The sequence below is a fragment of the Armigeres subalbatus genome, chromosome 3, assembly GCF_024139115.2.
Source record: "Armigeres subalbatus isolate Guangzhou_Male chromosome 3, GZ_Asu_2, whole genome shotgun sequence".
In the NCBI taxonomy this organism is placed as follows: Eukaryota; Metazoa; Arthropoda; class Insecta; order Diptera; family Culicidae; genus Armigeres; species Armigeres subalbatus.
Window position 1 is genome coordinate 417,738,317 of NC_085141.1, and position 25,676 is coordinate 417,763,992.

General features: G+C 38.6%; 3 protein-coding genes across 3 annotated transcripts; all 3 read left to right on the forward strand.

Annotated features, from left to right (window-relative positions):
- The first annotated feature begins 83 nt into the window (after nucleotides 1-83).
- Nucleotides 84-1,710, forward strand: LOC134227294 (uncharacterized). The gene is made up of 2 exons (XM_062708668.1): nucleotides 84-371; nucleotides 436-1,710. The coding sequence occupies exons 1-2, from the start codon at nucleotides 245-247 to the stop codon at nucleotides 1,581-1,583; spliced, it is 1,275 nt and encodes a 424-aa protein (XP_062564652.1). The 5' UTR covers nucleotides 84-244; the 3' UTR covers nucleotides 1,584-1,710.
- An 8,796-nt stretch (nucleotides 1,711-10,506) lies between these two features.
- Nucleotides 10,507-12,289, forward strand: LOC134224309 (uncharacterized). The gene is made up of 2 exons (XM_062703643.1): nucleotides 10,507-10,706; nucleotides 10,763-12,289. The coding sequence occupies exons 1-2, from the start codon at nucleotides 10,577-10,579 to the stop codon at nucleotides 11,890-11,892; spliced, it is 1,260 nt and encodes a 419-aa protein (XP_062559627.1). The 5' UTR covers nucleotides 10,507-10,576; the 3' UTR covers nucleotides 11,893-12,289.
- Nucleotides 12,290-21,698: 9,409 nt separating this feature from the next.
- LOC134224310 (apyrase-like) lies at nucleotides 21,699-24,603 on the forward strand. The gene is made up of 8 exons (XM_062703644.1): nucleotides 21,699-21,895; nucleotides 21,956-22,181; nucleotides 22,954-23,163; nucleotides 23,219-23,506; nucleotides 23,572-23,856; nucleotides 23,913-23,985; nucleotides 24,052-24,394; nucleotides 24,457-24,603. Exons 1-8 carry the CDS (start codon nucleotides 21,744-21,746, stop codon nucleotides 24,572-24,574), a joined length of 1,695 nt encoding a protein of 564 aa, XP_062559628.1. The 5' UTR covers nucleotides 21,699-21,743; the 3' UTR covers nucleotides 24,575-24,603.
- Nucleotides 24,604-25,676: the final 1,073 nt, after the last annotated feature.

Genomic DNA, 25,676 nt, shown 5'->3' on the forward strand with positions numbered 1-25,676 from the left:
AAATGCGTTATACTCTGTGCGAGATTGTTTATAACGAACGGCCAAATGAATTCAACTCGCAAAGCTTATAGTGCGTGCTTGGTTCCACCATCCATCCGCTGGCTTCATTAGCTCTCGATCGTTTGCCACGGTCTCACCACTCGCTGTGGTCGTCATCGTCGACATTCGGATCGAGAAGTCAGATACAAAGTGAAAGTGATTGAAGATAGCGGATTCACTTCCACATAAATTACCTTTGGAAAGAATGTGGAATAAGATCGCCTGCTTATTGGTGCTTTTTTCTCAGATTGAGGTGAATTTCTCCAGATCGGCGATAGAGACGCCAGTGGACATCGATTACGCTTCAGAGGAAAAATTTATTCAAGGAGATGGTAAGTCTAGTATAATATTGTAATGAATGTTCATCATTGTTCTTAACATTGTTTTATATTTAAGGCTGTAAGATTTCTTTGGGCAAAGAACTCAATCTCCAGCAACCATTTTTTCTTATCCCGGGAACGGAAACATTCTACACTCCATTGCCCAACACCACAGACCTACTGTTCCACATGGGAGAACAGCTAGAACTATTCTGTACACGTGGGTTTGCGAATCCGAGTGTCGAACCGGGCAAGAAGACCTCCATCATTACATCATGTGACGGAGATGACGGGTTCATTCACAATGGAGAAACTTATAACATAACACAACTCACTTGCAAGGGACCGGTATTCCATGAGGCTCACCGTACAGGCAACCGTTGTTTCAACGATGCAAGTTTGGTGAAAATCGGGTTTGATATGGGTTCCCGTTTTGCCAAAATATACGAAGCTTGTTTTGACGAAAACACTTTGCAAACATATTACGTCAAGCACAGCTTGTACCCCTGGAATGTGAAACACCAATCAACGAAGCGGCCGCCTTCATTCATTCAAGGTGATTTTTACCCATCGCTAAGAGTGACAAAACTTTACAACATTGAATCTCAACGGAAAACGTTTGAAAAGATTCTCGGATCGCCGGCACGAGCTGATGCTTTGTTGAACAATAAGAAAGATCTATTCCTAGCACGTGGTCACCTTGCTGCTAAAGCTGACTTTGTGTTCGGCGCTCATCAGCGTGCAACGTTCTGGTTCATTAACGTTGCACCACAGTGGCAGAAGTTCAACGCTTTCAACTGGCAGCGTATAGAGACAGGCGTAAAAGACTTTGTTGCTCGGAACGATTTGAATGTAACCGTGTACACGGGAACATACGGAGTACTGGAACTTCCGGACGCTAATGGTGATATGCAACAGATCTTCCTGGATGTAGATCCGAACAATGGCGGAAGAATACCGGTTCCCAAGGTGTATTATAAGATACTACATGACGAGCAAAACGATGCTGGTATCGTGCTTATCGGTGTGAACAATCCGCATGCAACGATGGAAGAGATTAATGATAACTATGTGTTCTGTAAGGATGTTTCCGACAAAATCAGCTGGCTGAAGTGGAAACGTGAGTTCATCCCGGGTGGATACTCTTATGCATGTGATGTAAACGAATTCAACGCTGTTACCAATCATTTACCATTGAAAACAATTACCAATCTTTTGATATAGCACAGGTACAGCCAAATGTTTATTGTATATTGTATATAAATAAAATGTAGTGCGTCCATTAAATGTCTGAAGGCGATTCAGGATTAAAAGTAACAATTTGGAATGGAAAGTAACGATCTTTGTTTGTTTTTGAATAACGATGGCATCAATTAGTGGGAGATCTCTCAGCGCCGGACACCTCTCAATACCGGAAATAGACAATATGGCCGTTATCTCCATTTTAAAGAAAGCTCGCGTTGTATGTACTTATATTTAATAGCATGTTGAAAATAGCACCTAGTTTGTGAAAAGAAACTCCGATGTTAAGCATGTTATAAAATATTTGCTGAATATTTGCTTAACTTCACTGATCCACGAAGATTTGATTATGCATTGGTCAACATTAGGGAATGCAAATCAGACCTGTAACCGTTAAAGTGATCCGGGATTCTCCGGGAGTCCTTAATTAAACTGTTTCAAAGATCCAATCATGTTGAAGGATCTAGATGGATGTACATCAATTTATCGATTTGGTAATTTGTTTAGTGTTATAAACCGAAGTAAAACCTTTCTATAATTAAGTGTATTACGTATTTAACAAGAAAATTGACTCTATTTTGTGATTAAAGTTTTATTTTCACTTTTTAAAATGAAATTATTAAGAAAATTATTAAGCTCTTTTAATGGAATGTCTTTACCTGTCATAAGACGAGTTTAGTGCTATTCTATTTAACCACGTTGTAATCTGTACAAATTCGTAAAATACGTAAAATCTCGAATTCTCAAATCTCATCATCGATTCAAATCATGCGTGAGTCAAATCCCACCAGTATCATGGCCCAGAGAATTTAAAAGACAGAATCACCGTCTTCGACCAGAGGTCGCACAAACTGAACACTTAACATTTAGTATTAGACAACGGACAAGGACATTTACACAACACCCAGTGGACCAGTGGAGAACTTTTCGCTTTACGAAAAGTTTTCTCCTAACCGGGGCGGGAATCGAACCCACACTCCACAGCATATGCGTTTAGACGATTGTCGTCGCTAATCGCACGGCCACGAAGCCCACTAAGAAATCCACCGCGTTCAAAGAATTCCGGAAACACGGATCGATCGCTATTCAAAAACGTGTATGGCGCTCGAAATCCAGTTAAAAAAACTGATTAAAGTGAAGAAACGCGGATGTTCTATATATTCTATATACTTCAATGGAAACTCTGTGGAACTTCGGGAGAAGAATGCACAACGCGTCGTCCGTAAACAAAGATCGTGAATGCTGAACTGGAAAGCGAATTGCTCATGATACGAATCGCGATTTGCAAAGTAGCTTGACAATGAAGAGGACCATTGCTGAATGCATTGAATTAACTTTTTTTCGCTTAAAACAATGGCTAATAAATCCATATGTAAGCAAAACATACGCCTCGATTGCGTTTTGACACTTTAAAGAGCGAAATCATTTTTCGGCGAGTGAGCGAAGCAATGCGATTCTGTCAAAGAAACTCAAGCGCGATGCTCTCCCTACAGAACCGCAAGCGAGTTAGCTCGTGTATGAAGCCTCTATGATTGAGATTTGAGTATGATTCTACCCTGGGACGGGACTTGCAAAGAGGAAAAAATGTAACTTCAGCTGCTGCCAGTCAACTGTTGTCACGAACTGTCAGGTGCAGCCAGCAGCTTTTTGTGTGAAAGTATTGGTATCTCGAATAAAATTTTCCGCATGATTTTTGTTTTACGAAGACTTTTTCACTTTAACGAGTATTCCAAATCATCCGTTTAGCTTATTAATAACCAGTTATAAACGTGTGTTTTGTTCCCGGTATAAAAACCCTTATGAAAATGAATTAAATAATTCGTGCATTGGATACACTTTTATTATGCTCAGAAGAGTGCACCCGGGGCTTAGGTGAAACAGTCAAGAAAACAGTTGAAACTCGATGGTCAACTGTGATGAAAAGAAGAACAAGTGTCAAAACAAGAGAAAAGAAGCAGCGTCTTTGCAGGTCTCGTCTCAGCTCAAGACTACTCGTTTTTTCCATTAATAGGTTATGGACCCAGGAACCGCATAACGTCAAACGGCAAAAATGGAGAACAGAAGACGGCGGTACCTCGCTCCGTTGTTTAACTGAGAAGACCAATCGTTTCCTTTTTGGAAAATCCGTATGGAGCAGCACCTCAAGCAGGAGGGTCTGCTTCATACTTTACAAAATACCGTGGCGGAAGAAATCTATTTTCAACCGGTGGCGGGTGCCACTGCTGTGCAGGAGATCGCACGGAAGCAAAAGTTGGATTTGCGGATTGAGCAGGAAGAAGCGGCAATCACCGAATTTTGGACGGCACTCACAGCCAGTGACCAATCTATGAGTCACGTATTGCAGTGCACTACCGCAAAGGATATCATGGCAAAGCTCACTGAGGTATATCAGCCGCAAAGTACGCTCGCTATAGTTGGATTACGATCCAAACTTTATTTGCTGAAAATCGAAAATTTAATACATTGAAAGATTTGTTTGCTGTTCATCACGACTTGTTGCGCCAGCTTGATAATGCGGGAGAGGCAGTGGATCACATGGATTAAATCCGAACACTCCTATGTGCCATCTCGGAGCATTTAGAGCATTTGCTGGGCGCGTTGTCGTTGATAAGAAAGCAGGATCTGCAAACGATGTTGCTTGAGCAAATTGAACAGATTTTCTTAGATGGCGATGAAGCGATGCCTATCAGGCCTCGCATGGCTCCGCAGGTGGCATTTTTCGGAAGGAAGGAAGAGAAACGTGAACTGAAAAGTCAAAATGTATGTTTTGAATGTGGCAAAGCTGGCCACAAGCGCCGAAATTGTTTTTCGTTGAAAAAGAAGATGCGCGAAGAGAAGATGGCTGTTGGAAATTTGGCCAGTGCCGTATCAAATATGGCTCTAATAGCTCATGATACTACAATACCAGTTCCTGTTCCTGTTAAAGAATATTTTTCTGAAACTGTGAATCCGAATATTGCTGTTGGCGAGATGGACGCTGAAGCTGATAACACGACTTGTGGTAGTGGTACGACTGAGGTAGATCGGCAGAATGGGTTTCGAGTGAGGATTCCGCTGGAGCGAATCAACATGCTTCGCGTGGAGAAGATCGTGGACGAAACCAGGGATAAGAAACTCCGTGAAATGGCTCTGGAAGAAATGCCGGTAACTTTACCGATGTACATCGATTCTGGTGCGAGTGCACACATGCTACGCCAGATGCGCTATTTTACCCACTTATTGGAGAGTGCAGGAAACCAGCAATCAATTGCTCTGGCAAATGGTGACAAAGTACGTTGTGGTAAAATGGGTAATGCTGTAATGATGAGCGAAGTTGGCAATCAACGTTTCCGTTTGAATTGGTGTAACACGTATTCTATTCCTGAATTGCACTGTAATCTCATTTCTGTGTCTAAAATAGAGGAAACAGGTAAGAAAGTTGTATTTTGCAATGGGAAAGTAGAAACTCTGGAAAAGTTGGGGCAGGTGACTGCGAAGGGCACCGGGTGACGAGCAGTTCGTCGAATTCTAATTTTTCAAACACGCCCACCTATGCACGCATCGCAGCAGACAGGCGAAATTTCATTTCTGAAAATTTACCGACGATGAATGACTTTCATACCCATTCATCAACGGAAAATAACGTTCGTTCCGACGACTCAGGTAGCATGTCTGCTTCCGACTTCGATTTTCTTAATGAACAATTGCATCACATGATTGATGCAATGTTCAAAGCAAATACCAAAACTGAAGCTGTTCAGGTTGGTATCAAATTTACTCAAATTATTGTTATTGGACTTCGCTTAAATGGATCCAAATAATTCTTTGAAAATTTTAAATTGGAATGCCCGCTCTTTAAAGGGTAAGGAAGATGAATCGTCTTGACAGCGCCTGTGCGTGGTGGGGTCGCCATTGTCATTAATAGACGTATCAAACGTACCATTTTTCGTCTGAAACCAAAGTTTTCGAAACCTTGGGAGTTTTTGTTGAAAAAAAATTTTGGCCAATTCTCTTTTATCGCTACCTACTTGCATTTTCCAGTGCAATAGGCAGCAAAGGAATTTGTTGAGAGCTGATCTTCAAACTCGCAACAAATCCAAATTTTTCATAATTGGTGACTTCAATGCCAAACACCGTTCATGGAATAATGCTCAAAGCAATTCCAATGGTAAAATTTTATTTGAAGATTGTTCTGCGGGAAATTATACTATTCAATATCCCAATGGACCAACTTGTTTTTCTTCCAGTCGAAATCTTTCTACAATTGATTTAGTTTTAACGGATTCAAGTCAGCTGTGTGGCCAATTGGTAACTCATGCTGACTTTGACTCTGATCACCTTCCTGTGGCGTTTGAGATCTCACAGGAAGCCATTATCAATCCAATCAGCTCTACTTTTAATGATCATAGAGCTGATTGGGATTTATATAAAACGTATATCGATAGGAATTTTGATGTTGATATTCCTCTTGATACCAAAAGTGCTGATAATGCCCTCGTATCTTTGACAAATTTAATTATCGAAGCCAGAGGCATTGCAATTTCTAAATATGAAATTAAATTTAACTCCATTATTATAGACGATGATCTTTAGCTACTGATCCAGCTTAATAATGTGAGTCGAAGGCGATACCAAAGAACTCGCGATCCCGCGTTGAAAGTTATTAAAAAATGAAATTAAAAAACGTTTCGCTATTCTGAGAAATACCAACTTTGAGAATAATGTCTCGAAGTTGGATCCCAGTTCGAAACCCTTTTGGAAATTAACGAAAATTCTTAAAAAACCTTAAAAGCCAATTCCAGCGCTTAAAGAGGGAAATAAAATTTTATTAACAAATGCCAAAAAGCTCAAAAACTTGCTCAGTAGTTCGAGAGTGCCCATAATTTTAGTCTAGATCTCACTAGTCCAATAGAGGATCAGGTTACACGAAGCTTCGAAGACATTCTCAATCAAGAGAATGTTTTTGACCCTTCGTTGGGAACTAATTTGGGTGAAGTGAGATCTATTACTAGAAAATATAAAAACATGAAAACCCCGGGTGATGATGGTATTTTCTACATACTTATCAAAAAGCTTCCTGAAAGCTCTTTATCCTTTTTGGGTAATACATTTAACAAATGTTTCCAATTGGAATACTTTCCAGATAAATGGAAAAACGCCAAAGATGTTCCAATTTTGAAGCCGGAAAAAAATCCAGCTGAGGCTTCTAGTTATCGCCCAATCAGTTGCTTTCTTCAATAAGCAAACTGTTTGAAAAGCTAATTTTAAATAGAATGATGGTTCATATTAATGACAATTCTATTTTTGCTGATGAGCAATTTGATTTTCGCCATGGGCATTCAACCACCCTTCTTCTTCTTCGTATTGGCATTACATCCCCACACTGGGACAGAGCCGCCTCGCAGCTTAGTGTTCATTAAGCACTTCCACAGTTATCAACTACGAGGTTTCTAAGCCAGGTTTCCATTTTTGCATTCGTATATCATGAGGCTAGCACGATGATACTTTTATGCCCAGGGAAGTCGAGACAATTTCCAATCCGAAAATTGCCTAGACCGGCACCGGGAATCGAACCCAGCCACCCTCAGCATGGTCTTGCTTTGCAGCCGCGCTTCTTACCGCACGGCTAAGCATTCAACCACCCATCAGTAACTAAGAGTTACGAATTTAATTGGGCTCAACAAATCTGAAGGATATTCGACTGGAGTTGCTCTTCTTGATATAGAGAAAGCATTTGACAGTGTTGGCATGAAGGTTTGATTGTAAAATTGATGAATTTTAATTTCTGTACATTATTAAACTGATCCAAAATTATTTATCAGATCGCTCACTGCAGGTAAACTATCAGAATTCGAAATCTGATAGATTACCTGTAAGAGCTGGTATTCCCCAAGGCAGCATACTGGGGCCCATATTGTATAACATTTTTACTTCTGACTTACCTGATTTACCCCCAGGGTGTCAAAACTCTTTGTTTGCACTTTGCAGATGACACGGGGCTTTCAGCCAAAGGGCGAAGCCTTCGTGTCATTTGTAGTAGATTGCAAAAAATTTTGGATATTTTCTCCACTTACTTGCAAAAATGGAAAATTTCCCCGAATGCTTCCAAAACTCAGCTTATAATTTTCCCACATAAGCCGAGAGCTTCTTTTTTGAAAACTTCTAGCAGACATATTGTCACTATGAATGGGGTTCCAAATAATTGGTCTAGCGAAGCTAAATATTTAGGACTTTTGCTGGATCAAAAAATAACTTTTCAAAGTCACATTGAAGGCATTCAAGCCAAATGTAACAAATATATTAAGACTTAATGTCTATATCCACACAGAAAATCAAAACTGAGTGCGAGTTGGCTCTTGTTTCTGACAGCAGAACGATCGCGTGATTTGCCGAAATATTGTGTTCTGCATTGCGCGGCCGTCAGTGCCTGTTTTGTCGTGTTTCTGCTCAGTAAGCAGATAGTTCGCGCGGCCGAGTGAGTAAACAATTGGTGCGTGATCGGACGTGTTACAGGTAGGATTTAGAGCATTCGTAAAATCCGAGTTTTTGGTTCTGATTTTAATGTTCGGTGAATAAGTGTGCGGTTGAACGTTGTTTTGTATATAATGCGAAACATTTGTAAAATCCAGGTTACTTTGTCCTCCTTTGGACGGTTCGTAAGTAAATTGATAAATATATTTTAATATTTTTTCAGCATATACTGTTATTGAAAAACGCTCTATATTGTCGAATAGAGCTCCCTATTATCCACCTTACCCACTAACACAAATTTTCCTTCCCGAGACATCTATGAAGGTAGTATGGGTTCCCTGCATCTTCACTAGTAGATGTTGAAGTAACATTCCTTCCCTTCCCTCCGTGATTGTAAGGACGTGGCCAGGTATACAACTGCTACTGTATAGGAAAAGGTACTAATCCCAAGTACCAATTTGCGACAATATACAGTAGATTGCTCAATTGAGCATTGTATAGCAACCCCCGATTTGTACAATCACATATGCTATGCTATGCTATGCTATATCCACACAGAAAATCAAAACTTTGTCTTAACAATAAACTTTTGATTTACAAACAAATGTTTGGACCAGCCATGTTGTATGCTGTGCCAATATGGACTAGTTGCTGCAATACCAGAAAGAAGGCACTCCAGAGGATTCAGAATAAAATTTTGAAAATGATTCTGAAGATGGCTCCGTGGTATACATAGGGATACGGCAGGTATTTTCGTCCATCGTCGTAGGGGCTAAAACCAACGAAAGCAACGTACATTTGCTAGAACTCCAGAACAGACGAAAATACCTGCCGTGTCTCTAGTACCAATGAACTTCATAGACTTTCTAATATTGAAACATAGCTAATAAGGATGATAGTGTTAAGAAAACACGGAACGCCTAGTCTAAAAGATAAATGCATATTTTAGATAATAAGCAAATAAAAAACAGGTTAAAAATTGCATCTAAATCGGTAAATTATCATTAAAATACCTTATCTTTTGCTCAGTTTTGCACAAATAGTTACGAGTCCCATATGAAAACAATTGGATTCGCAACTATAGGAGCTCGAATTAAAAAATACAGCAACTATTGGTACATTGCAGCAATAGTTGGAGGTATCATTTTAGGCTACAATGATGGATTCTGTTGTAATTGGATCAATTTTAAGTGTAATTTAACAATTAGGATTTATAAAGAAAAATCCATGCATATATTATCTGCTTTTCGTTGATGTTATTTCTGGAATGGTTTTTCCGACTTCTTATTTGTCCCTTCTGTTGTACTGCTCTCGTTGTGTTTCTTCTTTTTTTTCTTTTTCATTCACTTTCACTCTAATGTTACATATTCACATCTGTTAGCTTCTTTTTTTCACTTTTGCTTTTGGATTCTTAATCACTGTTTTATCTTCTACCTTATCATCTTCTAAATCACTTTTGACATCTGGGTCGTTGCCTTAAACTTCTTCTTTCAGCCTCGTCATTTTCTTTTCCTCACATAACCACCTTTATTTCGTCTCCTTCTTAAAGCTTCGTGTATAACTTGGTTTCTTGTAAAAAATTCAGAAGACGTTTTTCCCATTAACTCATTAATGGGTTATGCCGCTGAACTTCAAAAAATGGGTAAATTTTTCTGCAAACAACAACATATAGCATATAAAAGTACCCATCAATGGGTAAATTGAAATTCTCCGTGTACTGATTTTTTCTTCCGACGGGCCTCTTTATTTTCTTGTTGCTTGATAACACAAATCACATTGATGAAGTGTTTTTCCTGGTAACCACTCATCTGTTGCAATATTATTAAATTAATATGATTTTAGGGCACCTTTAAGTATACGACAAGGGATACGATGTAATTGGTGATATAGGAATTTACCTAGAAATGCCTAGAATATGTCTGTTTTAACATAGCTTTTTCTGCAAGTATTGGCTTCAGATGTTTTCGAATTTAAGACTAAATTTGGGGTATTACCCAAAAAAAAACTGCCCATGATCGCATATTTGTAACACTCGCATTTTTGTTCATTTAATAAAAAGCCTGTGAATTGCTCAGAAAGCTCAATTCACTGCACCAAACCCCCAACAGTAAAATAGGCTTTACTATCTTGCTTATCTGTGGTAAGCTGGAAATGATTGAGTTTGTGGGGAGGATTGACAATTGATTTACAAAATCAACCAAAATGCAAATGTTACAAATATGCGATCATGGGCAGAAAACGTTGCCAACCGCTGCATTTTATACATATTTCCCATACTTCTGTTTACCGTAAGCCGTCCAAAACCATCATGCGGGCCACATGAAATTCCAGTTGAGCTCACTCAATCACTTTCACAGTTGTTAAAACTTGATTTGATTTCGGTTACCTGTCGAGTCATTAGGAACACTAGTTGCTAGAACCATGGCTAGTACAATTATTGTTTCATTTGGCGTTGGCGTCTTCAGGTGTACGGTTGTTGGACGCGAAGTTCAAAAAATCCACAAGTGATTCTTTATATTATAATAATGCAATGTATATTATCAATTTTATTACTCGTGGTATACAATGTTGTGCTCAATGAGTGTAGAATACCATCAGAACTATCCACAATCACATTTGAAACAAAGTTTAGCAATGATCCTAACGAGAACCTTGGTAAGTTTACTAAACAAATGATCCCTATTTTATTATATAACATGAAAATATTTCAGGCTGTAGAGTGTCACTTAACGAGGATCTCGATCAGCACCAACCTTTATTAATTGTACCTGGAACAACGAAATTTGTCACACCAGTGGCAAACACCACCGATATACAATTTAGCAATGGCGAACAGGTCGAACTGCATTGTCCACATGGCTTTTTGGTGTCAGATGCAACATCGATAATTGCCGCGTGCAATGGAAAGGACGGGTTCATTCATCATGGAAAAGTGTACGAAATTTCGCAATTAACTTGTCGCGATCCGGTATTCCATACGGCTCAACGGACCGGAGGGAAGTGTTTCAACAACGCAACACTCATCAAAGTTGGTTTCGATCTCGGAACCCGATTCCTGTCCCTTTACGAAGTTTGTTTCGACGAGAAGACCCTCCAGAGCCACTATGTGAAATACAGCTTAGCACCTTGGAATATCAAGCACGAACGTTCGAAACGGGATCATTTTCTACAAGGTGATCTGTTTCCCGACATTGAGATGACAGAGATCTATTCATTCAATTCACAACACGCCACATTCAGACTGATATTGGGCTCAGTTGAGAGTGCTAATTCATTGCTGAACAGAAGGAAGGATATGTTCATAGCTAGAGGACAACTTGCGGCGCAAGAAGATTTTGTCTTTGGAGCACATCAAGCTGCCACATTTCGATACAGTAACGTTGCTCCACAATGGGAGAAGTTCAAGTCCTTCAACTGGCAGTATATCGAAAACGGCGTCAGGGCGTTTATAACTCGGCACAACTTGAATGTGACTGTGTACACTGGAACGTACGGAATCATGGAGCTGCCTGACGATGATGGAGATATGCAACAAATTTACTTGGATTACGATTACCATAATGGCAGCCGTATACCTGTGCCGAAAATCTTCTACAAAATAATTCACGATGAACAGAATAATGCGGGCATTGCGTTGATAGGGGTGAACAATCCGTATGTGACTTTGCGGGATATTGCGAAGACGTGCATGCTTTGTGAAGACGTTTCCCACAAACTTGACTGGTTGCAATGGATTCCGGATTACATTCCGGGAGGATATTCTTACGCGTGCAGGGTTAACGACTTCAACGACGTCATCATGCATCATGCATTTGATGAGATTACCAATTTGTTGATTTAGACTGAGTAACTAGTTTTACGTACCAACAGCACCAACGATAGTGATATTACTAGAGCACAGAGGGCTTTCACATTCCGAGTAGACATAGTTACCGATACTGTTAGGGTGAATTTCTGCACTGCAGATGTATTTAAAGTATGATTACACGGTGTGTGATTCTGATGATTGATATAATTGTTGCATTTTTAGCATTAAGCTCGTAATTGTTAATTTTAGACTAAAATTAGTTAATGTTTGTAATTAAAGTCTATTACTGCTTGTTTGAAGTTCATAATGCAGTGCATTTCTAAATGTTTGGATATAGATTCCAAAAGGAGTGTGAATAAGCTTTCATCAAGAATTGACGTACATGTATCTAGAACGAAGATTGTATGTGCAATCGCGATTTATATGAGCACAAATATAGCAATGCTAAAAGGTTTTGACTTCGTTAATGATAATCGTGTTTCACTTAGTACATCGGCCAATAAAAGAAAAGAAAAATAAGACATTGTTTTCCAAATCATTTCTATCGTCATCGTCCATTTCGTTACAGAAACCGTGAAATTTGATACTTGAAAATAATTATTACATCGAATCTCGTCCCGGTACAATGTCTGGATACCGAAAGACGCGTTCTAATACACACGTGGGTGTGACAAGAAAGTATTTTTTTAATAGGGGAGAATGGTGTAAAACGCACCCACGGTAAAACGATCTAACTCACTTATAAAATCTTTCGTAGAACATTTCTGAACGAATATTACAGGGCCAATTCAATATTAATTATTCATTGTCGAGCTGCAATGGGGAAAAATGAGCGAAATCCCTTTATTTTTACTTAAATTTAACGATTTGCGATTCTATCATCGTGGCCGTAAAACTTTCGTGGAATCCGTTAAGACAAAACAAACAACCATGCGTTCACCATTGTTTCACATGCATTTAAGTCATTTAACATTACCATTCTTGCGTTTTGCCACAGGTCCATTTTTAAAGCGTATTTTAAATGCGATAGAACTCCACAAAATCTTGTTGTTTCGAATAGGAGATCATTGTGAAATGCAGCTACTTTCATAAAGTATTGATTTTTGGCCGACCAAAATTTTGTACCCGGTGAAAAAACATATAAAAAACAGAAATGAAGAAGCACATTCCTCGATCTAAACCAGAACATTTCTTGAAGAGCTATTGGTTTGCTATCCCTGAAGGCACAATTCTGAAACTAGCAGGCGTTGATGAAAGGTCCTTTCTCATCCAGGACATGGAATTGAAACTTGGTGAGAGAATTCCATTATATATATTTACCAAATTACATTGAAACTATATGATTATATCCCATACAAAAAAACCATCAGGGCACCCGATTGAAGCGATTTGGATAGGAAGAGTGGAATCGCCAACTTCCTATTGTTAACATCTCGTGGATAAAGGGCGGGCTCTTCTCCCCATCGATTGGGTCAATCTGGGAAACGAGGGCTACATTATAATATTGTATGTACGAACTTTCTTCTGGAAGGAGATTCTCTATTCATCCCGTGGATTCGCATAAGCGTCTTTGCTTATGGAACCACCCCACCCATTTTTGGCCCTTCATACAGGAGTCTGATGAAATACAAACAATAGCATAATTATGATCAAATCGTTTGTCAGATATGGCCAGTGCTATCGGCAGGTGCCTTGCTACAATAGATGGTAGTATCATCATCATCATCATCATCACCAAAATTTTGTACCCGGTGAATGAAGTATAGTGCTCTTGAATTGATGAAAAAAGAAAGTTTATTGGTTTTAGAAGCCTATAGTGTGCAGTTGCGCAGTTGCGCAGTTGAGGAAATGCAAAATATATTCAACTCGTGCAACTTTTAGATAGTAACTATCTGTCAGAAATAGTTTCCATGCTGTTATTGTCATTATTGTTTGAGAACTATTTATTTTGCACAAACATGTAAAGTGAATAGTAAATTGAGCTTCAAAGCAGACCGCTTAGTATAAACCCAACTTTGCGAACATAACTTTGAAAATTTTCTATCATAAATAATATTCTTGTATGTGAAATTAGCTGATTATCATGCCAGCGCACTTCAAATGCACGTGATGATCGCAACCATTGCACGTTTGGATATTGGCTCTGATCACTGGCGGCGCCAGAGATCTGGTAATGGTGGTGCACCAGTATTTTTAGCGTAATTAGTTCATTTATAATTTGGCGTCAGTAGTGAGAACTAAATGTTAGGTAGTTTCAAATCTAACGAAATTTTAATTGCATTTTATCATCTATAGGGGAATTGTGGGTAAAACCTGAGACGAGACCTGCAAAGACGCTGCTTCTTTTCTCTTGTTTTGACACTTGTTCTTCTGTTCATCACAGTTGACCATCGAGTTTCAACTGTTTACTTGACTGTTTCACCTAAGCCCCAGGTGGACCCTTCTGAGCACAATAAAAGTGTATCCAATTCACGAATTGGCAAATTTATTTTCATAAGAACTTTTGTACCGGGAACAAAACACACATTTATTACTGATTATTAACAAGCTAAACGGAAGGTTTGGAATACTCGTTAAAGTAAAAAAGTCTTGGTAAAACAAAAATGATGTGGAATATTTTATTTGGGATACCAATACTTTCACTCAAAAAGCTGCTGGTTGCACCTGACAGTTCGTGACAGCAGTTGGGTGGCAGCAGCTGAAGTTACATTTTTTCCTCTTTGCAGGTCTCGTCTCAGGGTAAAACCGACACTGCGGGTAAAACCGACACCACTTCAAATCTCTGATTTCAAGTGATTATCGGACAGAATTTCGACACACTTTGAATAAACGTTTGATTTCTTGTATTTCTAGTCATTTTGTAACTGGCGGAGACGTGTAAGAGTCATAATAAACATATAATTAGCATTGATCACCATTGAGGAGATGAATTATGTAAAATTTTGGCATCGGTGTATAAGCTTTTGCGGCAATAATATGTTGATTTTCAGTATTTAATCCACCTCTGATCCATAATTGAACATCATTTTGTGTATGTTGTGGAAAAATAGTTAACTTTTCTAATTATGAACATCCATATGTATCTCATCATTACTATGCTATCAGTTGGGGTAAATTCGACACCTGCCATCGAATCACAAAATACCTCTGTATTATTGGACTCATCATTCGTATAATATAATTCAAGTATTGAAAAACGAGGCGACAGGGAATATAACTGAATCATAGACTGATTGCATACCATATCATCATTGGGCGTGACAATAGGTATAGAGGGTAATATTGAGTCATCAAGGAAAACCTGCAGGTCGGATAACAATAGCGCTCAAAGAAAAATCGTATTTTTAGGCTTATTTTACTCTTGAATATATTCAATCCTTTCTCTAGTGTTGTTCTTCGTGATCCATTTTCACCCCTGTAAACATGTAGCTCGTCACCTACGGACCTAGTCATCTTCATTTCTTGTCATAACTGCACCATACGGATTTATTTTAAATCGCCTTTGTAAACAGCTTTTTAAAATAAGTGAAATTTAAATGTAGGTTTATATTTACAGTAGTTAGTAAATTTTATTACTAACAATCTTATACTCTATATATTTTTCACCAGACCCACTAAAGAAACTAAATAAGATATGATATGTGGTGATGATTTTAAATACATAAAATTTTGTTCAACCATCGTTTATGAGTGACCCCTAAACATGAATTTTAAAACCAAATTTTAAAAATGAATATTGTTCAACATTTCCAATTATGTTGTAACTACATTTAGAATTATTCCGATGTTTGATTCCATAACGACTTGATTTGTCGGTTTTACCCTCATCTTACCCGTACCCCAGCTGGTTGGACTGGAAGATGGACTGTTCGTGTTTTCATCATAAATCAAATTCTATCAAGAAATATTGTCCTGAGACCTCATGGACTGATGCATGAAGAGCCAAAGTATGCTTGTATGAAATTTCTAGACCGGAAAATTGTTTCATAGATTGGGGAACTTTAAAGTTGCTTAAGGTGTCGGTTTTACCCACTTTTCCCCTAATTGATTTTTTTGGAATATAGACGAGCTCGGTGGTTTAGTGGCTACCGCTTCTGCCTTATAAGCAGGAGGTCGTGGGTTCAATTCCAGGCTCGTCCCTTTCCTACTTTGCGTTCCTATCCTTAGTTCTTTCTGTGTTTAACGTTCTACCAAAACGATTCCTACTGTTAGGGAACATCCATTAATAATCCATCATGCAAGTGTATGTGTACAGTGTATTGATGTTAAACAGTGTCTCACCTAATGTAAAAATTATGTTAATGACACTCAAATTATGTGTTCAAATACCAGAGGCTCCAATCCTAGCATGTATGTTTATAGTTGTTAAGTGTACGAAGAACGGCAGACAGCTTTTCCCTTGAAAAAGACCCAATAAACGGGCCGAAACAGTGGGCGATCAAACCTCGTTGTGTATTGACGCGTTTGTTCGATCGCAGGTTTATCTCGGTGTAGTTTCATTCCTACCTATCGGTCGTGATGTCGAACGACGTAGCGGTGAAGAACACACTGGCTTTTTTGTTTCCGGTCAATGCCAATCAACCAACGCTGGCTGATATGGTGAGATTTGTGAAATCAAATCATTGAATGGTAATCATCAGATGATGCATATGAAATATCTGACGAGAAGTCAGTTTTTATACGTTTCCGTACCAAAAACGCGATGAGGTTTACGTTGGCGAATAATAGTGATACGATACCTTTCGTCTATACCAACGGGAAGAAAGTGATGGTGCATATGTCGGTGGCTGGTGGCAACACTCGCTATATTCGAATTTTCGACTTGCCGCCAGAAATTGCCGATTCCGACTTGTCGTCTGTAATGGCGAAATTTGGAAAAGTGAAAAGATTCGTGCGGGAGCGATTCCCAGCGGAGTACCAATTGGACATGTACACAGGAGTTCGAGGTGTTTATATGGAAGTGGAAAAGATGATTCCGGAGGTCCTATACTTTCGTAACCTGAAAGGAAGATTATATTATGATGGTTTAAAGTTGAAATGTTTTGCCTGTAAATCAGACACACACCTGAAAAAAGTTTGTCCGCTAATTCAGGAGCGACGTAGCGAGAAGAAGAAGGAAGCGCTTGCGAATGATTCACATGAAGGTGTAGAACAAGTAGTTCAAACCGTTGCCGTGAAAGATAAATCCGTTGGCAAGAAAAATTAAGTCGTTATGGGAAATAATGAAGCTGTTGCCGATAAGGATGAATTCGGCTTCGACAATAGCGAAAAAAATAATGAGAATGTTTCGAAGAAGAACAAGAAGGAAAAGGGCTCGAAGCCACAACGAGCAAATAAAGTAACTGCAAACACCAAACATCCGATCAGGAAAATTTGTGCTAGTGATGCTGAAATTTCTACCATCATTTGTGAATCTATACGTCGCAGCCAGTTGGAAAGATGTAGAATTCCATCGTATGAGTGGATTGAGGATGAGGATACACGGCGAGAAATAATTGAAGAGGATAAAGTTAGGATAGCAAAAGCTATGAATATTTGTATCGATAAATTAGATTTTTATATTGATAGGTCATAAGTTTTGTACTATACAATATTGTTGAGTGGCTCCGCAAAGTGTTATACACGACTGAGCCTTACAAATAAACAAATTGAAAAAAAAAAACGGGCCGAAACTTCGGGCAATGCAAATATAAACTCGTTTGAATTTATCAGACTGAAAAAGCCAAAATATTTCATTAAAAATTGTTTGGAATTTCAACATTTTTTTTAATCCACTGAAAGCTCTTCTGAATTTTAAGAATAACTGTTCTGGAGTTCCAAGGGAAACTCTTCGGAAAACTCACAAGAAATTCTTTGGAGTCTCCACGGAAAAAAAAATCAGAGTTTCCACGACAAATTGTTTGGAAATCCGATGGAAATTTCGAAGAACGGAAGCGTTGGATGGATTTTTCGAAATACATATTAACGATAAATATTCCAATAAACATCCAATTCCGAAGAACTTCCAGAATGAATTAGAAAGAATGTTCAGCTGATTTTTTTTCCAGAATTTCTATTTGACTTTTTTGAATATCCTAGGGAAACTTTTCCGAATTTTCAAAGTAAATTCTTTTGATTTTGACGTAGAATTACGTTTTTCGGTTTCAAATTTGAAACCGTCACGAAAAGAGGGCAGGGAGTAAGAGCCAATAACTCAACCGTTTTCCAACGGATTCTGGAGATTTTGAGAAAGAAAAATGAGAAATTCTTTCTTCACCTTACCCTTGCTTCTCTTCTTCCTGCTTCCTTCTTCCTTCTTCTTTCTTCCTTCTTCTATCTTGCTTCTTTTCTTCCTTCTTACTGCTTCTTTCTTCCTTTTTCTTCTTCCTTCTTCGTTCTTCCCTCTTCCTTCTTCCTTCTTTCTCCCGTCTTCCTTCTTTCTTCTTTCTTTTTCCTTCCTTCCTTCTCCTTTTTCCAGTCTTCCTTCTTCTTTCTTCCTTTTTCTTCTTCCTTCTTCTTTCTTCCCTCTTCCTTCTTCCTTCTTTCTCCCGTCTTCCTTCTTTCTTATTTCTTTTTCCTTCCTTCTTTCTCCTTTTTCCAGTCTTCCTTCTTTCTTCTTCCTTCTTCCTTTTTCCTTCTTCCTTCTTCTTACTTACTTCTACCTTTTTCCAGTCTTCCTTCTTTCTTCTTCCTTTTTCCTTCTTCCTTCTTCTTACTTCCTTCTTCCTTCTTCTTTCTTCCTTCTTTCTTCTTCCTTCTTCCTTCTTTTTTTCTTCTTTCTTCCGTTTTCTTTCTTCTTTCTCCCGTCTTCCTTTATTCTTCTTCTTTCTTTCTTCTTTCTTCTTCTTCTTTCTTCTTCCTTTTTCCTTCTTTCTTCTTCTTTCTTCCGCCTTTTTCCTTATTTCTTCTTCCGTTCTATTTCTTCTTCACTTCGCTCTTCTCACTTTTCACCCCCCCAGTTCTCATTCGGCCTGATGGCCATTCAGCCTGATGGCCATTCGACCTAATGACCGTTCGGCCTAATGACTATTTCGCCTAATGACCATTTGGCCTAATGACCATTCGACCTAATGACCATTCGGCCTGATGACTCATTATCTTCCTAAAAAATTAAATGAAAACTTCGAAGAATTGTCGATTAATTTGGTAATTTCCTCATAATTTCTGAATCATTTTTTGTGCAACTTTCGCATGGCAATTGGTAAAAAAATCCAGAAAATTTTAAGTCAAAACTTGAAGCAATGTTCAGCTGAAACTATAAGGTTATCAAAATGACTTCCCGAAATGAATGAATTCCCGATTAACTTACGGAAGAATTTGACTCGAGTCAAGTACAAGACAGTGCAGATAGTAGAGGTCGAAATACGTATCGTCTAAAGATAACATAACGTAGTGGAATTAAATGGAAAGTACTAAACTCGTCTTAGACAGTTGAAATTCCAAGAACCTGTGATCATAGAAATCCCAAAGAAGGGATAAATTCTAAGGGGCCACATACGAGCGTGTTGTACAACTTTGACTCTGCCCCAGGAAATTTTGTTCGGTCGGAGTAAAGTCGGACCGTCTCACTATGGCGGAAAACCGGACAAAATCTCAATTTTTTTCGTTCGTTTCGCAAAACTCGTTATTAATTTCACACATTTTTGGTGGTTTGTTGAAGTTAATGCTGTAAAGCATCTCCCGAACAAATTTGTATGGAAATAGAAAATTTGACTAATTTTTTTTCGGGAACGATTTGGAACGATGCGGGAATCATGTATTGAAACCTATTTTTGGTCTACTTTCCGGCCGTTAGTGTGGTAATTTGCAACTAGCTGCTCCAAAGCTGGAAATTGACTGCTTCAATGTTAGAATGAGGACGCTGTTAATGCTTCAGACCTTAAAGCTTGCGCCTCCAGAAGTACTCGAATAGCATAGAAAATGTTGGATAACAAATCTAACCTAAAAATGAATTTAGCGTCCCAAAATAATTTGTCTGGCATTTGTATGGGGGACCGCCACTGTGCGTCTGTGAACAAGTTGTACTATCCAACAGTTGTACCCTAATGCTAATGCATTTCTAGTTGAAATTCAAAACAAATATCAACGAAAATTGCAAAGTGTTTCATGTGGCATTGCCGTCGAATATCACATGGAAGTTCAAAAAAAAATTCTTCAAAATTTAAAAGTGTTTTAAAAAACTTTTCATGGAAATGAAGAAGAAATTCTCGTGAACATTCGGAAGAATTCGCCAAATAAATTTAACAGAATCTACGGTAGAAATCAGAAAAAATGTGAACTATTTTTTCAATAGGAAATCATTTATTAATTTTTATTCTAGATTGAAATCAATTACCATACCCACCTTGATTTCTGATAGCAATCTGAATAAGGATTTCGAACGAAAGCATGAGTAAGGTACACTGGGGGAAGTGGAAAAGGAAGAATCGATAGTGCATGTTTGAATTGGTGTAAAACCAGGTTAAATAAAAAATAAATAAAATGATCTAAATGCATTCAATCAAAATGAACTATCAAAAACAGTCTATTTTGCACCACCTGTGCGGTAAATCATAGGGGAGGTGGTTCGGTTGTGGGCACTCCCAAGTATCTTTTGACAGGTAGTAGATACTGTTATTCTGACATCTGTCATTCATTTGCTATCGAAACACGATGTTTTATGCAGAATACCAAACTAAATAGACACCTCTACTTTGAACTATGAACAAATAATTGTTTTTCTACATAAAAATCAACACGAAAGTTTTGATAAGAAAATTATTTTGAGCTTTTTAGTGGAATGTTTTCACCTGTCATAAGACGAGTTTATACAATCCCATTGAATTCCACCACTTAATTGTATCTTGACAGATACGTATTTCGACCTCAAAAGTAAGGCCGTCTTCAGTGTCTCGTACTTGACTCGACTAAGTCCTCGTACTTGACTCGACTATGCGTCCAATTTGGGAATCTCGAGCTCGTTCAGTAGCCGCTAGGTTGCGAAGGCCGACGGAGGTCCTTCGTAGCTTAGTTGGTTAAAGCACCAGTCTAGCGTACTGTAGGGTCATGGGTTCGACTCCCATCGAAGGGAAAGTGGTTACCTCCAATACATTTTCCAAATCAATATCTTCCACATAACGTACATATTCACATATGAGTTTTCATAACATTGTAAATTAACGTCCAAGTCGGGTGGTTTAATCCCCGGAAATAGGCAATTACCTTTGATTGAACCTAACGAGTTCTGTTCAAAGTCAGGTCAACTGACTACAAACAAGTGCACTTTGACTTGAACAAATGATAAATCACGTTTTCAGTCTTTGCATTGAATTTTGACATATGAGTGGTTTCCAATTCGGTCGTGGACCGACCAGTCTCCAGTTAAAAAGTGACCCATATGTATTGAATCCATTAATAGGAATAACGATCCCTTAATTTTCAATCAATTTTCAATTGTATTATGTTATCGGTACATTTATCCAAAGAAGTGGATCATATTCCTCTTTTGAGGGGGTTTCACTTACGATGTATTGGTCACCGTGCTAATTATATTATTTTTAAAAAAATATGGATCCGGATCATTTTGACGATTTTGGCGTTCAAAATATGGGCTGCCGTATTGAAATCCCAACCAGTGAATCACGACTGTATCCTGCATCAAACGCATTCGCGCACGAGCGCGCCTGCGCGTGTAACTCAGGACAATTGAACTCATAATTCCATAAACATTAATTTAACTAGTTCCATGACAGCCAGGTAGGTACTTTCTTGACCAAACATACCATGATCACAGCAACCTGCATCAACAGAGCACGTGCAATGAGCACAATCCAGATGTACAAAAAACAAACACGACAAGCTACATAAATACATACGTTGGTGGTGCAATCCGGTCCAGTAGGAAAAGTTTCGGTTAAGAAACTACAATGTCCGGGAATCTCGGATACCCTTTGGTAATTTTTATATGGCTGGTTAGTTTTTTGGCGATGCCATGTGCCTCAGATAATAGGCCAGCTGATAAAGATATATCTAAACTGTTTCCGCTCACGTTAATTCACATAAATGATTTACACGCGAGGTAAACCTACGGCGTTCTGTGTTGTTTGTGCATGATTGAAGATAAAGATTGTGATTCCAGATTCGAAGAGACCAATATGAAGTCGAACGCTTGCACCCAAAAGGATCAATGTATAGCTGGAATCGCGAGAGTGTATCACAAAATCAAGGAGTTGCTTCAGGAGTACAAAGACAGAAACGCGATTTATCTGAACGCAGGTGACAATTTCCAGGGAACATTGTGGTACAACCTGTTGAGATGGGAAGTGACTGCCGATTTTATAACCAAATTGAAACCGGTTGCCATGGTATGTATGCGGGCTTGAAATGATGGTTGTATCTATATCAGGCATTGAAAGCGTGAGTGAAGTGGACGAGCATTGATCTAATTCAATCATAGCATCCTATGCCAGTGATTGAACAGCCTTGCTCAGATGGATACCAAACAACGATTATGAGCGATCGTTGTTTCGTAAACAACGAGCAACAGGGTTCGCCAAGCCAAACTTGTTATGGTATCCAGGGAAGCTACGACTGGAGCTACGACTACGCTTGCTCTACTAGAATAAGACTAAAACACATCAGGTGTTCTGCTTTATTCACTCTGCTTTCAAGTTGCTGGGATGGAGCAGAGAAAGTATCAAAGCCTCCCATGCAATGTATCAGAGTTCCATTCTCATAGCGGACTTAATTTTCCTAATGTCTGAAAAGATTTTTCTAACAGTGTGTGGTAACAACACTCATTGTTAGGTTACCAAGTGATTTGCCTCACTCAGTTGTCTTCCATTGGTGAGCGATGAAGATCTTTAAACATTGAATCAACGAACGCCAAGTATCAACGATCTAGAAAGCATCAGCGATTAGGCCACAGCAGAGCATCAAGTTGGCATGAATTTAGCCGATTTTTACTCATGATTTGATTTTTTTCAATGCCTGATCTATATTTGCCAATTGGGTGTGCTGTTATTTCGTATATTCCAACAAATGCAGTAATGACGCACAACCATAAATATCTCCGAAGGAAAAATATATAACCATCCACGATTTTATGATTATTAATCAGATGATTATTACAAATAGACTCTAGGAAATCACGAATTTGATCACACACCGAAAGGATTGGCACCGTACCTGGCAGCGTTGGATAAGGCAGGCATACCAACCATAGTTGCTAATCTGGTCACGAATGGCGATCCTGATTTGAAAAATTCCAAAATTCTCAAGTCACTCAAAATGGAAATTGGTGGAAAGAAGATCGGCATAATAGGCGTTATGTACGACAAAACTCATGTAGGTTTGCGACAGATATTAAAGATAGCTCAATAATAATCCTCATATCAAATAGGAAATAGCTCAAACGGGTAAAGTTACCCTTTCGAATGCTGTAGAAGCAGTTAGGCGAGAGGCCACTAGTTTGAAGAAAGATGGGGTCGACATAATTGTAGTTCTGTCCCACTGCAGCTACGACGAGGATAAGAAAATTGCTGCAGAAGCCGGTGAAGATATTGATGTTATTGTTGGGGCACATTCTCATTCGTTCTTGTATTCGCCGGATTCGAAACAACCGTTTGACGCAAAAGATAAAATTGAAGGACCTTACCCAACCATCGTGGAAAGCAAAAACAAACGAAAAGTATATTAATGTCTTGGTAATTAATATTCACCTTTACCGTATTTTAATATAACTTTGCTTTTCAGATTCCAATTGTGCAAGCCAAATCGTTTGGCAAATATGTTGGTCGCTTAACTTTGTATTTCGACGACAATGGTGAGGTCAAACACTGGGAGGGGTACCCGGTGTTCATCGATAATAAAGTCAAACAAGATCCACAAATTTTGAAAAACTTGGAGCCGTGGCGTAAAAAGGTGGAAAAAATTGGATCCACCGTGGTAGGTGAAACAACCATTGAATTGGATCGTGACACCTGTCGCGATCGGGAGTGTACGCTTGGTGTATTGTACGCCGATGGTTTTGCGGACCACGTGAGTACGTTTTTACAGCTGGGAACAGATCATCTATTTGGAGTTTTTCATTTTAGTATACAAACAATACCTTCAGACCATTTGCGATTATCCAAGCTGGCAACTTTCGGAATCCCATTAAAGTTGGAAGTGTGTTTATTTTGCGTTAAGATTCCTTATTAGACTTCTGTAAAACAAATATGTTTCATTAAATAGAAATTACAAATGGGGATATAATCGAAGCGGCACCCTTCGGATCCACAGCAGATCTGATCCGGTTGAAGGGCGCTGACCTTTGGGATGTGGCCGAACATTCATTCGCACTGGACGATGAAAACCGTACGAATTGCTTGCAGGTATCCGGACTAAGAATTGTAATTGATCCCAGTAAGGCAGTTGGGAGTAGAGTGGTGAAAATTGACGTTAAGGATAATAGCAATCCAAAATCAGGCGAATTGAAACCCTTAGATAAGGAAACCCAATACTACATCGCTGTGCCATCATATCTAGCTGATGGTAAGGATGGGTTTTCTGCGATGAAGAAATCCACTGCGAGATGGTATGTTCTTGTTTGTCTGTTAACATTTCTTATTAATTGAATAATTCACATGATTCCTACAGGACTGGCCCTCTAGATTCCGATGTTTTTAAAAATTATGTGGAGAAAATTAAAAAAGTGGTAAAGTTGGATTTAGGTAGAGTGATATTGTGCAAACAGGGATCAAAATGCAATTCATGAATAAATAAACTTGATGTAAAACTTTGAAATGTGCCAAATTGTTTCATTTGTACATTTTACTGATCTCGAATTTCACTCAAGTACAAAATACTGAAGGTGACCTGAATCAAGTTGTGAATTAAAAGTGAAGAAAATCCACTACATAGCTTTAGAGATGGAGCCAATCATTTAGTACAGGTTTAATTCATATGCCTTCAACTTATCAAAGAAGTTAAATTATGAAATTATTTTACTGCCCATGATCGCATATTTGTAACATTTGCATTTTTGTCGATTTTGAGATAAGCTCATGAATCATCTCCAAATTGCCAGCTCTTCGAGCTGACCGGGTGAAATAGGAAAGTTTGTTCCAAAAATCTCGGAAAAACTACCAAGTTGTTTTGTAACATTAAGCATAGTGACCGCATAACCGTAACACTGAAAAACTTTATTGCCGGTACGCTATATGCTGTGTACAAAAATTTTCGCAATTAGTTTCCATTCAAATACCAAGTGATTGAAATGTTTCTACCAAAGATTTCAACTGGATAAAGTGTTTGTGCAATTTTTGGGAATTTTTAGAAAATCGTTGAGAATTGCATACTTATGCATATTACAAACTTCATCGTTCCATTTCTCCCATGCCTACTTTTGTCGATTGTTACAAATATGCGATCATAGGCAGTTTAGTTGTTTGGCAGTTTTGTATTTTTTCTACAACTTTGGACAACAGTTCGAGGTTAAAAACAGCTAGTTACGGAGTTGCAACTCTGATCGAATGTCCAAATCCCAAGGATAGCAAGAAAAATGGATTTTTTTATTTCATGTGGACATAGCATTGGGCACTGGTGATCATTATTATTCACTGCTGAGAGTGATGTGTTATGTATGTTTAAAGGCATTTTTAGTTGAAGCTTTATGAAGGAGATTCGCGCTACTTGGCTGTTTGCCCTCTGTATCAACTCTGTGCAATATGAACGGCATTCGCCTCGTATATATTGCACAGGAAAAGTCAAATGCGGACTCAGCGCATGGGGATTGATTAATTGCCCCAAAATTAAATAAGTATTCCATGATATATCACCATGGTCTGGTTACAGCTGGTGGACAACTTTGCCGGTTA